This window comes from Sylvia atricapilla, chromosome 2 (assembly GCF_009819655.1).
Source record: "Sylvia atricapilla isolate bSylAtr1 chromosome 2, bSylAtr1.pri, whole genome shotgun sequence".
NCBI lineage: Eukaryota > Metazoa > Chordata > Aves > Passeriformes > Sylviidae > Sylvia > Sylvia atricapilla.
The window spans coordinates 44,166,744-44,179,876 of NC_089141.1; the positions used below are offsets into that span (position 1 = coordinate 44,166,744).

A 13,133-nucleotide genomic window follows, 5' to 3' on the forward strand; every position below is an offset into this window, starting at 1 on the left:
AAACAAAGGGAGAGCAGATGTAAAAGACAGCTCATCGTAGTATCTGCTGATTTCCTGAAATCAGTTTTTAGTACTACCTCACTGAAATTAAGTGTTCCAATTCCAAGAAGAAAATGAACTGGAAATGTATCCTGAGGTATTCTCCTAAAGTGTAGATCACACAATTCTTTTAGAAAGGGTTAATGGCAAATGGGTGTCAAACTTTTCAAGTAAGACATATGCACACAGACATTTACAAATATACAGAAAATTAAGTTCTATCTATGCCTTATTTCATCACAATCCAGGCTGTTGCATACCTTGTTTGTTGACAAGCAGAGAACAGTCTAAAGCTCTGTTTCAAAATATAAATTCAGGGAAAAAAAAAAAAAAACTAACAAAAAAAAAAAAAAAACTCCCCACAGTACTACAAATATTAAGCATACCTGGGATATTCTTCTGAGGTTATGTAAACTACATCCTGTTCTGACACAGATGAGGAAAAAGGAATAAAATTCCCATTCTGTAAAGGCAAAAGCTCCAATCCAATCAGTTCACTGTAGACTCCATCAGAAAGCACAAATTCTAAAAGATGAAGTTTCTCTTCAGCAGGCCCACTGTGTCCAGATTTCCTTAGCACTTGTCGCACTAGAGCAGGAGTCACTTTTTTCACAGCTTTAGCAGCAGAAATAGTAAGATGCACTGCACTAGCAATATTTGCTGGTACCTTGGCAATCTGCTTCCCTGAATTCTGGAGGTAGTTGAGAACAGACTGTGTGTACTCCAAACTCTCATCCATTTCAGAAAAGTGCACCTGTTCCACCTTTATCCACTGATTACTCACTGAGTAAATAACTGTATGCTGGAGCAGGTCTTTAAAGAGAGGTACTACAATTGGTTTCCAGGGTACCCTGATTTTGTTCTCATCAGGCCATAACCTATAAATTCTTTCAGGTGACAATGGAAAATCTGAATTCTTCTCAGTCTCCATTCGTTTGATAGCTTCCAAAATAAGCGTGGTATATGCCTTAGGCACAATATTTACCACAAGAAGGTCATTCCACAAAGCTGCTGGATCTCTCCACTGATCCAACTCTCGCCATTTGATACTCCTCCTATTGTCTGTGAGACCAAAGAAACCACTAACATGAACTGGAAGTCCAGTTTTGCTTTCTTCACCTGGAGGCAAAGGCAGAAAACAAAATGCTCTCCCTGAAAAGTCCGCTACAGCTCCATTTTCCTCCTCGTTAGTTGCTAAAGACATGGCTATTCCAATAGTAGGAACGAATTTCAAGTCATCAGCTAAGCAATCCAGTTCTGTACACATCCCTCGCCCACCCACACAATTACACACTAACCAAGATGTTTTCTGTGCGTCCTTAACACTCTCATCTTCCACAACTATATTTACATGGTATGTCACACATGTTATGCTATTGCTTGGAACTCCCTTACAATACTGATTTATTGCAGTTCCCAGGATTTTGATAGAATTGGGTCTTTCATGTTTCAAGGCCTTGTTTTCACTGGCAGTTACCCTAAAAACCAGCCTCTCTGTTCCATCAGCTTCTCGAACGTGCAATGAAACATCCTGAACACTCTTCAGGAAAAGCAGTACTGTGTCCGCATCTGCTCTGAAGGATTCAAACAGCTCCAACACCTTCTGTTTGTCATAAACATTGCTGCTTAGCTGGGAAGGCTGCAGACGAAGTGGGAAACGAAAAAAGGTACCAGGAAAGTTTCCATTCTTAAAGGTTTCCTTCGTGCTGCCAAATACACCAATGAAAGGTGCAAATTGGTCCGTAAGTTCATTTATTTCCTTGCTATCTTCTTTTAGATTCCAACACTGGCCCGATTCATGAGGTCCAAAGAGGGTTTGATGGGGATCAAGCATTCCAATCTGGTCACCACTGAAGATGCTAGGGACATCTGTATACATAAAAACCAAAAATTATTAATAACCCTAAAGCAACATATTTTTTAAAATACAGTCTCAAGGAAAAAATTTTTAAAAGGCAAGAATAAAATATTCCAAAATTGTGATGAACTGAGTACAATCTCCAGAGAAATGGCTGAGTTACCATTCTTGAGGGTATTTAAAAGACATGCAGATGTGACCCTTAGGGGCATGGCTTCATAGTGTATTTGGTACCACTTATGGTTGGTCTCAATGTTCTTAAAAGGTCTTTTCCAACCTACATGATTCTATGATTCTGATAACATAATTCAGTGCTTACTAACAGGGAAGAAACAAGCACACACCTATTCTGCAACTGAATATTTAAATACTCATTCAACCACTTGAATTCTAGCAGACAGTGAGCAACAGGAAGTACAATTTCTTTCAACTACATACTTTTATGTTTCCAGTACTTTCAAGAAAAAATCCAACTAATTAATGTACTACATGTGTGTTCTACTAGATTCATACTTTGCAGATCCTCAAGGCAGACAAACAGTAATTCTGTACATTTAAAAGAACAAATTCACAGAATTATCAAACCACTGAATGCATTCATTTTATTCATGTTCAGCTAGGTAAAATACTGTTAAAAATATCATGTGTCTTACAAATTCACAAGCTAATTTTTTTTTTTATTTCAGCAAAAATTTGCCTCTTAACCTGCACTATTATAACTGTGGACACTATAAGCATCATTTATGCTTTTTCTGTAGCACAACAAAACATTCTGGGAGAATAATAGATTTCAAGAGCTTGCAAAACAGTATGTACTACATCTTTCAAGTGTAAATGTGCATATATCTCTATTACATAACACCTTTTCTAGCAATAAATAAAATCACTACTTATTATAAAAAGAACCTGCAGAAGACTTTCAGTCTAGTGAGTAGAACTTTCCCACTTCTACTTGGATAGCTACCCTATATTTTGAGCCTCTATAAAATGAGCAGCAGTGTATAATTGAAATACCAGTGTAAAGGAATGTTCATTTCAATATACGGGACTAAGTACATAATGATGCTAATAGAACAATCTTCTTCAAAATCTTTCAAAACCAAATAGACACTTTATAGGATTAGAGAAAAACAAGAATGCTTCATAAGAAAATCTAGCCATGAACTAACTTTAAAACACACTGTAGAGAAAATATTAAATGTTTGTGACTAGCTAAAGCAATTTAACTATTTTAAACTTCAACATTTTCTTTTTAAAATAACTACTAAGATTACCTGTTATATGATAAACTGAATTAAAGCCAATTCCAAATCTTCCAACCTTCAGAGGATCATCTTTCTTTCTGCTTCTTGCTATTTCCTGTATACCATGCCAGTCCTCAGGGGTGAAAATTGCATCATTGTAAGCATAAAATGCTGGCCCTATAATATACAGGCAAGAATTAAAAAGATGACAGAAGAAGAACACTACTCAATGTTTAAAATTTCTAGGAAATGAACTCACAGACCTGAGAAAGCATTTCTTTGAAGTATATGCATGTGCAAATTTAATGGGGAAACTATGACTCTAAGCTGACATCAAATTATGCCTGGTAATGAAAACAAAAAGCAAAATGCAAAAGCAAAAGCAAGAAGATTAATTTATCTCTGTAAATGGTACTTAGGTTTATATTGTGATGTGTTATTTAATTCTTGCATCCACATTTTAAAAGAATGAATCTGAAAAAATGAACAAAACAAACCAGAAACCAACAAAACTTCAGAAAGAAGTGTCATGTGGCACAAGGCTCAAACTCTATCTGTTCAGACTATCAAAAAGATGTTTGAAAAATGTACTAGTCACAGTCTAAAGATACCTCCACTGGAAGGGAATATAAGGCAAGATAAAACAATAACCTGTGTCTAGAAAGTAAGACAGACAAATTCACATTAGAAGATATATTAAGGCTGGTTAACAACTGAAAAAAGATGGAAGAAAGAAGTAGTGGATCATCCATCATTGAAACTTCAAATCACAACCGAATTCCTTTTGGGATGACTGTGCAAACTAACTTTAAAAACAATAATAATAATAATAATAATAATAATAATAATAATTACATAATTGACCTTTATCTCACAAAGCCATAGCAAATTATGTAAAAACCTTGAAGTTTCAAGAAACTGGATTTGCAGTATACAGACAAGATGGAGCAAAGTTGGGTGTAAGGTCAAGAGAAAAAGGGATGGGGAAGAAAACTGAACTGCCTGGAGAATCCTGAAATAATGCAAAGGTCATCCTTACATTAAAAACTGGTGTGCTGGCTTGGGCTTCATGGTAGCTGGGGCTGTGTTTTGGGTTTGTGCTGGAAACAGTGACAATAACACAGGGTTGTTTTAGTTATCATTGAGCAGGGCTTATACAGAGCCAAGGCCTTTTCTGCTTCCCATGTGGCCCAAACAGCAAGTGGGCTGCTAAGGAGCTGAGAGGGGACATAGCTGGGACAGCTAACCCCAAACAACATGCATGTTGAAGAATACCAGCCAAATTTAATCAGACTTATACTTACCCTGATATTGTGCCATGTCCTTTGACCATAATGTTTCTGTTCCATACTGAGTTTCATCATACAGAAACCTAACCTCCGTGGCACCAGCATCTTCTGCATTCTGTATCAGTTCCTGAGGCAGGCAAAATAAATCAAAACAAAGTATAATGCAGTAATACATATTCTAGCAATGGCTTTTGAACTTAAACAGTAGAAAATAACAAGCAATTGTCTCAAGGGTAATTGTTTTCATACATTTCAACCAAAATGGTTTTATCCACTTTACCTGCATGAGAATAGGTATCCTTATAAAACAAATATTCAGACAAATACTATAAATATAATTTGAATTTGATATTCAAATACCATACAAAAGTAGTCATAAACTTGAAAAATAAGCTACTAAACTGTTACTGCTATATTATCCTGAATCAGAGCTGTAAAAGTCTCAAAACAAGGCAAATGTGAGAAGAGAAAAAAAAGAATTTTAAATTTATCGAAAAGTGTATTAGGCAAGTTGTTACAAACAGTTGTACAACAGTGAGGCAACCACTCACAAAAGAGTAATGCACAGCACTCTTCTTTACATCAACGTAATTAGGTTCAAGTTAACATTTCACAGTATGAAGCAACCATTCCCAGGGCCTGGTGCTCATGCTTCTAGCACCCCTCCAGCAAAGGGCTGCAAAACAGTTCTGAGCAGTAGTTCCCTAAGTCATGAACCAACAGAGCACTAACCCTGTTGAATGAAACCCATAGAGTGGAAAAAGGCTTATACTGAGTATTTGTTAAATAGTAGTAGAAGTGGTGAGAGCTACAGAAAATTGAAATGTCAGTAAACTAGTTCTGTAAACACGACCATTAATAAAATATGCCTATCCAGTCCTGTTCTCATCAACAGCAGGCACTTAATCATGATTATAATTACCTACAGGATTACAGCCTCATACAATGGTCTATTTCCACTGAATCATCACAGTGCATCAGGGCTTCAGACACATAAACACGTGTGTATGTTTATCTGGGTGTGTGCAAGCTTGGCATAAGCAAGTATTTCAGCTGAATTGAAAAGTAACACAGACATATCACATTCAGTGTATTCATACACTTCAATTTCATTCAGTCATACATAAAAGACTTGACAGCAACATGAACTTGTACTTAAAAAGTGCATTAGCTAGCAGCAAGTATTTCAGATTAGGTTGCATTCAAGTATACTGTTGAGACTAAAATAAGCACACTTATCGAATATCTGGTTCCAAAATTATAACCCTTTTATTTTGCAGTTTTTGACATTATGTTCAGTCTAGAATGCATATTATATTGTCACTTCTACAAAGTTTTGAAGTATTATGAGATAGCAAGAAATATACCTACAGTTAAGCATAAATAATAATGTTTAAAGAACTTTTACATGATATTTATATGCAGTTCTTCTTCTAAAAGAACAATCATGACAGTTCTTCATGAAGACACAGTAAGATAGCCCAAAGTTCCAGAAATATTAAATACTAAGTGTGGCAATCACCATGAAGTCAGACTTGCATTCATGCTGTGGCACACAGGGTGACTGCTACATTCAGCTGTAACAGCACTGTATCTGAAGAATCAAAACACTGAAATATATTTTAAGATATCAGCAAAATTTCTGGTAGTAAGCTCTCTTACAATCTGGTAACTAAACTGCAAACTATGAAAATAGCATCATTTCCACTTTTAAATTTACCTATCTAATTTCTAAGGATATTACCTGATATCTTCATGTTGGAATGAAAGTTTGGGTTTAAAATGTTGAGGAGGCCTGAGCCCTTCTTAATTTAAATGCATTTTACAGATGCAACTAGTACTGAGAAATAATAAAAATGTAAGCACCCCTCCTACAAACAGACACTGCTCAGAACATACCCAGCAGGCAATTTGCCAAAACAGTTGAAGATATGCTTATCTTGGGCATTCCCACTAAGCATAATCAGCTTCTGGTTCCATGGTTGCAAACAAGACAACAGACACAAGAAACTGTCATCATCTGTCAACATTTGTATTTGTGTGTTTTGTATGTATGCATATATAGATAGATAAGATATATCTGTATCAAATCCCACTAGTTGGAACCTAGTATTGCCACACAATAAGAAAATTAGGTTCCTACCACCCATTTGATGAAGCATGCTGGATGAGAAGTTTAACATCCAGCTAATCACTCCAGGTACCCTTTTAAAAATAAAATCAAACTGACAATTTCAGACAATAGCAAAGGAAGCTATGATAAATCACACAATTCATCTTCTATTGAGCAAACCCAGAAATGTTTAAAGAAAAAGAAACAAACAAAAAACTACACCAAGCACACAAGTCGCTTTGCCTTGTCCACAGAAATGGAAACATGTATCTTCTGTAGTACAATGAATATAAGATAAAACAACCACATTTGCTGGGAAGTGTTAAATTTTGGCATTATGTCATGCATGTTAAATGACTGTTAAAAATGCTAATTATTGTCTACCTTAAGAATCTGTCCTCCCTCTGGGTATCTTCTTAATATATCCTTTAGAAAATCAACAAGTGGTGGAGTTGTTTGTCCAAAACGACCTAAAAACGAACAAATGAATTTAAAAAAACCTGTGCATTATGCTACTACGCACTTAATTTTAGAATTTAAAAAATACTAAACAATTACTGGAAACAATAATTTCTTTAAATTAATTCAAGACCTATTATTGTAAAATCTTGTCTTTCCAGAATCAACTGTGAAAATTCTACATTATGAATCTTTTAATTTAAAAAGATGAAATAGCAGTCTTGATATTGAAGTCAACGAGCTATTTCATATCCAGATGAAATAAATTTGGAGGCTAAATCTTTGCAATAGTTATACCACAATTCCAACTACTTGATGTTCAAAAGTAGCAACTTCTAAAGGACAACTACTTTTTAAGAGGCAGGACAGTATTCCAGGGCAGCAGTGGCTCTAACTCTTTTCCAGCCAGTGATGATCCCTACTGACAGCCAGACACACAGGCACAGAAGGTCTACACTTCCTGTTCTGACATACCCTGGTCATGGATGTGGTGCCTGCCTGGTATTGTCAGGGCCTAATGCCACAGGGAAAAGAGTCCCAGCATTATGAGCATCTGCTCCAAGAGAAAAAATATCACAAATGAAAGGTTCAATACTCTTCATTTCAAACTCCAGTCTGAGACTAACGGACAGATCCCTAAACCAAACCTCTAAAACATGTGCTTCAAACAAATAGCCATGATGCAATCCTCACAAGGAAAACAGACCCTAATGATGTCCCATTTAAAGTTTCCTTTTAAAATTATTAACACGTAACTATTCTCTCCCCCTCCTCTGCGTATACATGTGTTTATGAAGCACACAGACTCAAACATGCATATCTATGTATATTCTGGAATAAAACACCAGGATAAAAAAGCAAAGTGGAAAAAAGTGGACAAATAAGAGTTCTACTTGCTGAGAAAGCATCAAGTAAAAATAGCAAATATTTTTTCTTTAAAAGTTTCTTGTGTCACTTTATTTGAGGTAATTTAATAGCATCAATGAAAAAAATAAGCAAGCAATTGCAACTGACAGCTGCATGTGTGAGGTATTTCATAACTTGTTATTTTTGCAGTATACAGAAGTATATGAAAGTCAACATACACTATGCATACCTCCAAAATAAGGTGAAGCGATCAAGAGAAATTATCTAAAATCAAGAAACTGACCCTCTCTAAGTTGGAAAGGCAGATGGAAGTGTTTAAACAACACATTTAATTCACCATGGGGACCACCACAAAAACAGACAACTTTTAAGTGATAGAAATGAAGATGGACTTTGCTCTCTTTAAGAGCAGAGCTCTATGTCATTATTTATTGCATCCTATAAAAGGATAAACTGATTTTTCTTGAGTATTAGAGCTGGTCATATTTAACACAAAACTAGCACTACAAATTTCAAGAAGAAACTTCCTCTACCATAAGGGCAGGCAAGCACTTAGGAGCCCAGAAAGTCTGTGCAGTCTGAATCCTCTTTCCAAGCTCAACCAGATCAACCCTCAAGTGACCCAGTCTGAACTCAGACCTGTCCACACTCTGAGCAGCAGGCTGGAGTAAAAACCTCCAGATGTCCTTTCCAACGTGAATTATTCTGTGATCATACAAAAAGATCATGCATTATTTGATAGAGACCAGCAATGAATGAATACAAAGGAGACATGGATAATCTTCAGAGTACTTCAACAACCCATGTGCTTGGTGCTACTGACCATGCACTTTCAAATTACAAATTCAGGGCATTTCTTGATTCACCTGCTGTAAAAAAAAAAAAAAAAATCTTTGAACTGGAAGACTCCAGAATGAACACAAAAGGCTCATACTGAAGCCTTCAGATATTTTAGATTGACTTACATCAGAACCGTGGGCCAGGAAAGGTTAAGTACTTTATCTAGACATAGATATCACATACAATGACATCCCTAAGAAAATCTCCAAACCTAGGATCGAAAATACAGCAGCAGTTTTTCTTTCCCATGAAAGATTTCTTAGGGTGACTACACTTTATTCTCTATATACTTGCATGGCAGAAAATAAGACTCTTTTTATTTAGTTTACCACAGCCTACACACAGCAAAACATCAGAGCAAGCAATCAAGAATGACAGAAAGGAAAATGTTTCATGTCATAGAACCATGAGGTCCATTTTTATAGGTGTTTTCTAATCACTTCAGGTTCTAGACAATGCAAACATGAACATCTGGTTAATATACAAACTTCCCTCTGTCACTAAAAACCCATAATCCAGTAATTTATGCCTTGAATAGGCTAAGAAATAGAATATTTTGTGAGACCAAATAAAATATCTACATGAAAAGAAGAGTTTCCTTCTTCATCATGTCATCAGATTAGCATTTATTTCATTACCTTACAATAAAGTTATTGTGAAAAGAATATTAATGCTAGCAGCCAAATAAAATAATCATGACAGATTTTAATTAGAGCATTTCTGAAGATATTCAGTTATCAAGATGCCATATGAAAAGATACACCTTCAGGGTTTTTTTAATTAAAATGTAAATAACAGACAGAATCAAAAGAAAACCAAACTATCAAAGAAAATACCCTAAAAACAGCAGAAGAAATCCATAAATTTTCACCAGTGTTATAATTTTTTACATGGTGATTACTGAAAATATATCCTTTCAGTATCTGAATTTTTTTTAATTTTTAAAATTTTTATTTTACATGAGACAAGGCAGCTACAACTCTACTGAAAGGCAAGTCTTATTGATTCCAAAAGACAGCAATAACCTAAATTCTACACATCATATTACAGGAAAAAAATAAACACCAAGGCATTTAAAAAGAGAAGTTTAATTTTTCTAGAGCTGAATGAAAAGAACAAGTTACAAACCTAGGACTTACATGAAAATATAATTGCTTCCCATTTAAAGAAGATAAAAATTTCAATTAACTCCATATTGCATCAGAAAATGCTTTGACCTTCCAGTTTATAAACAGAGACAAATATTTTCCATACCTCCTCCTTTCAACCCTTTTGACTGAAGCTCTAGGAAAACTTGATTTTGAGACTTCTGAAGATCCACTATCTTGACAGCATCAGACAACTGAAGGAAAAATAAGGCAGAAGTATCGGTTTGATAAAAACAGGACCAAAACAAATCAGGTGGAAAAAATGTCTATAGAATCATACTAAGAGCAAGCCATTGCCTCTTGTTTCTACAACTGAAAAAGTTTTGTATTCAGGGAAGTTCTGGAAGCATAAAACTAAAGCAGTTATTGTTCTAAGGTGCATGCTCACAAAAAAAAATTAATGTATACAGGAAGTACATAGTTTGTACACTCCAAAAGCACATCTGGGTATGCAATTTCATAGTGCTTAAACTAAGCAGTATCATACTAAGCAATTTCATACTGCTTAAACCAAGCAGTATCAGCTCAAAGCAGCTGGCAAGACACTGTACAGACAAAAGTGTGTCAGAGAAACACCCCTGGAGAATTTAACAGCCTCATCCGCCATTACCTCTACATGCAGACCCATCACAGCATGATCAAGGTTGATGGGACCACTGAAAATCACCTAATCCAACCTCCAGTGCCTCGCCAGGAACATCATAGACAAACTGAGGCAAACTGAGCAACACATTCCTCAGTATCCATTGAGAAAACTAGTAAGTAATCATAGCACATAAAGGCTTTGTTGCAGTTCTAGTTTCACATGATGTGTGTCTCATTCACACACAAAGTGCTGCTAGAAGACTCATATACAACATATGTTATCATGCACACAACAACAAATGCAGAATTAGAAAGTCACTGTACCAATTAAAAACTATATTAAAATATTATTATGTGAAATTATATTATCATATTAGTCACAGTTTATAGTAGGTTTTGGGACTACTTCCTCAATTTGACAGGTAAAAAAAAATCACTAGAAAGCAGTAGGTGTTGACATAGGCATAGATGCCTAGAATTTAACTACATTTAATAAAAGACAGTCCTAATCCAGAGTATGTAATCATTATTTAACAACATTAATAAGAAAAAAATGTACATTCTTTTTTACTTAGACCAGTTTTAAATAGCGACTAAAACAACTGCGAGTTTATTGTAAAACTGCAGAAATACTGCACTTAAGTTGAACTTTCTCAAGACATCAAATTTGGTATAACTATTCTGAAATCACTAAAATATAAAGCAATCCACAGAATGCTGGAACTCATCACCAAGCATTAAAGGGATAGGGAAACTGAATATTCTAAGATACGATTTTCATACCAAGACACCACTAGAAACATGGACATTGAACAGATCCAAATCAATAGGATAAGGAACTAGGAGAGAAAAAGATACTGGATTTTACTTAACAGCTGTAGATTGCATGTAACAAATTATTTACTGATGAATATTCTACTGCTCAGAAAACTAAAATATCGTTAAATACACAGGAGTTCAAAAGTTTATAAAGGATTTTCAAATTTGCTATAGTATAGAATAAATATTCCCATATATTCTAGTGTCTTATTAAAAAAAAAAAACAAACAAAAAAAAAAAAAAAAACCGTAATAGCAATTACAGTCTGCTTACTGACTGTTCCCTGCAAAAGATAAGTTTCCTGTGCCAGTAAGATCTTTGCTTCCAGGCAAATTTTAGAATTTTAGAAAGCGATACAGAGTTTGTCCTCCAAAACAGGAAGGCCTGGCGAGAGCAAAATCAAGGACACACAAAACCAGGCAAGAAAACAAAAGATGAACTACACAGGCAGTTTGTTTCAAACCTGAGCCCTCAAAGACTACTTGTGTTGCCCATGTTCCTAAAAGCTGCCTGAGCAATACAACCAACACGTGTATCTTTCCTTGTATCACGGAATGGTTTGGGTTGGAATGAGACATTTGAAGACCATGTAGTTCAACTCCTGTCCTCTACCATTGCCATGAACAGGAACTAGATCAGGTCTCTAAAAGCTCCATCCAAACGGACAATCAACATTGCCAGTCATGGAGAATCCGCAACTTCTCGGAGTAACTTGTTTCAGTGTCTTACCACTCTCATCCTATGTAATTTCTTCCTTGTCCTCAATCTAAACTTATCCTCTTTTGGTCTTAAGCCATTGCCCCTTGTCCTATCACTTCAGGCCTTGGCAGAAAGTATCTTTCCATCTTTCTTATCAGCCCCCATTATACACAGAAAGGCCACAATAAGGTTTCCCTAGAGCCTTCTCTTCTCTACACTTTTGCAAATCCCCTTGCCCTATTTAACACTAACTTCCAACCTCCTCTCTCTCCCCTTCTTGCCTCTACTCATCCCATCCCACCGAGTCTCCAGGTTCCCATTTCCCAAGAGAGCAGTTAGAAGCACAGGAAGCAGCACTGAAATATTGTACTGAACAAGGTCATTCATTCATTCATTCGACTCTCTCCTGTGCCCAGACCTCAATTTTTAACTTGTCAGTTTCATCTCCCTGTGATGTCAACTCTGCTCTTGAAACTGGCCAGAGTGGCAGGGAGGGCAGAACAAACACATCAGCACTCTCAGGTGAATTTCTGCTCTCCGCAGGAATTCCCCGAAGAAATTAGTATAAAAGCACACGGAGAACATCAGGGAAAGAAAGAAAGAAAAACAAACAAACAAAACCAAACAAACAAAGCGCCCTCGGATGATAAAAGCTGTCCCCATCAAAAGCGGTACAAGGGTGGTCCGAGCGAGCTCCGTGCTCCCCACGGGAGAGCAGCCAAGGACACGCACACCCCGCGCCGCCCCGCCGGGCACAAGCCCCGGCGGGCGCCTCCCGCGGCCTCACCTCCCTGCCGCGGTGCCACAGGCGCTGCTGGGCGGGGGGCAGCCCGGCCTCCGCCTCGATCCGCCTCTTCACGTCCCGCACGGCCGCCGACGGCGGCAGCTCGAAGGTCCTGCAGCCCAGGCAGTCATGGAGGACGGTCACCCGGGCCAGCCTGCGGCAACACGACAGACACCAGATGAGAAGAGGCTCGAGGCGCCGCCGCCCGCCCGCTTCCCGCTCGGCACGGCGGAGGCCCGAGACGGGCGCAGCGATGGGCGCCGGGCCCGCTCTCCGAGGGGAAGCGGCGGAGCGGAACCCACAGCCTCCCGGCCCGGCCCATCCCATCCCATCCCATCCCATCCCGGCCCGGGCCGCACTCACATCCCGCCGCACACAAAGGACCGCTC

General features: G+C 37.4%; 1 protein-coding gene across 1 annotated transcript in view; it reads right to left on the minus strand.

Annotated features, from left to right (window-relative positions):
- The window catches only part of SACS (sacsin molecular chaperone), a 32,700-nt gene extending 19,805 nt beyond the window's left edge, over nt 1-12,895 (minus strand). Inside the window, exons 1-6 of the mRNA XM_066313071.1 lie at nt 12,748-12,895; nt 9,964-10,051; nt 6,928-7,013; nt 4,446-4,557; nt 3,172-3,318; nt 426-1,908 (exon numbers count right to left, since the gene is read on the minus strand). Of these exons, the coding sequence (XP_066169168.1) occupies nt 426-1,908; nt 3,172-3,318; nt 4,446-4,461 (1,646 nt within the window). The 5' untranslated portion in view covers nt 4,462-4,557; nt 6,928-7,013; nt 9,964-10,051; nt 12,748-12,895. The remainder of the gene's footprint in view (nt 1-425; nt 1,909-3,171; nt 3,319-4,445; nt 4,558-6,927; nt 7,014-9,963; nt 10,052-12,747) is intronic.
- Between the last annotated feature and the right edge of the window lie 238 nt (nt 12,896-13,133).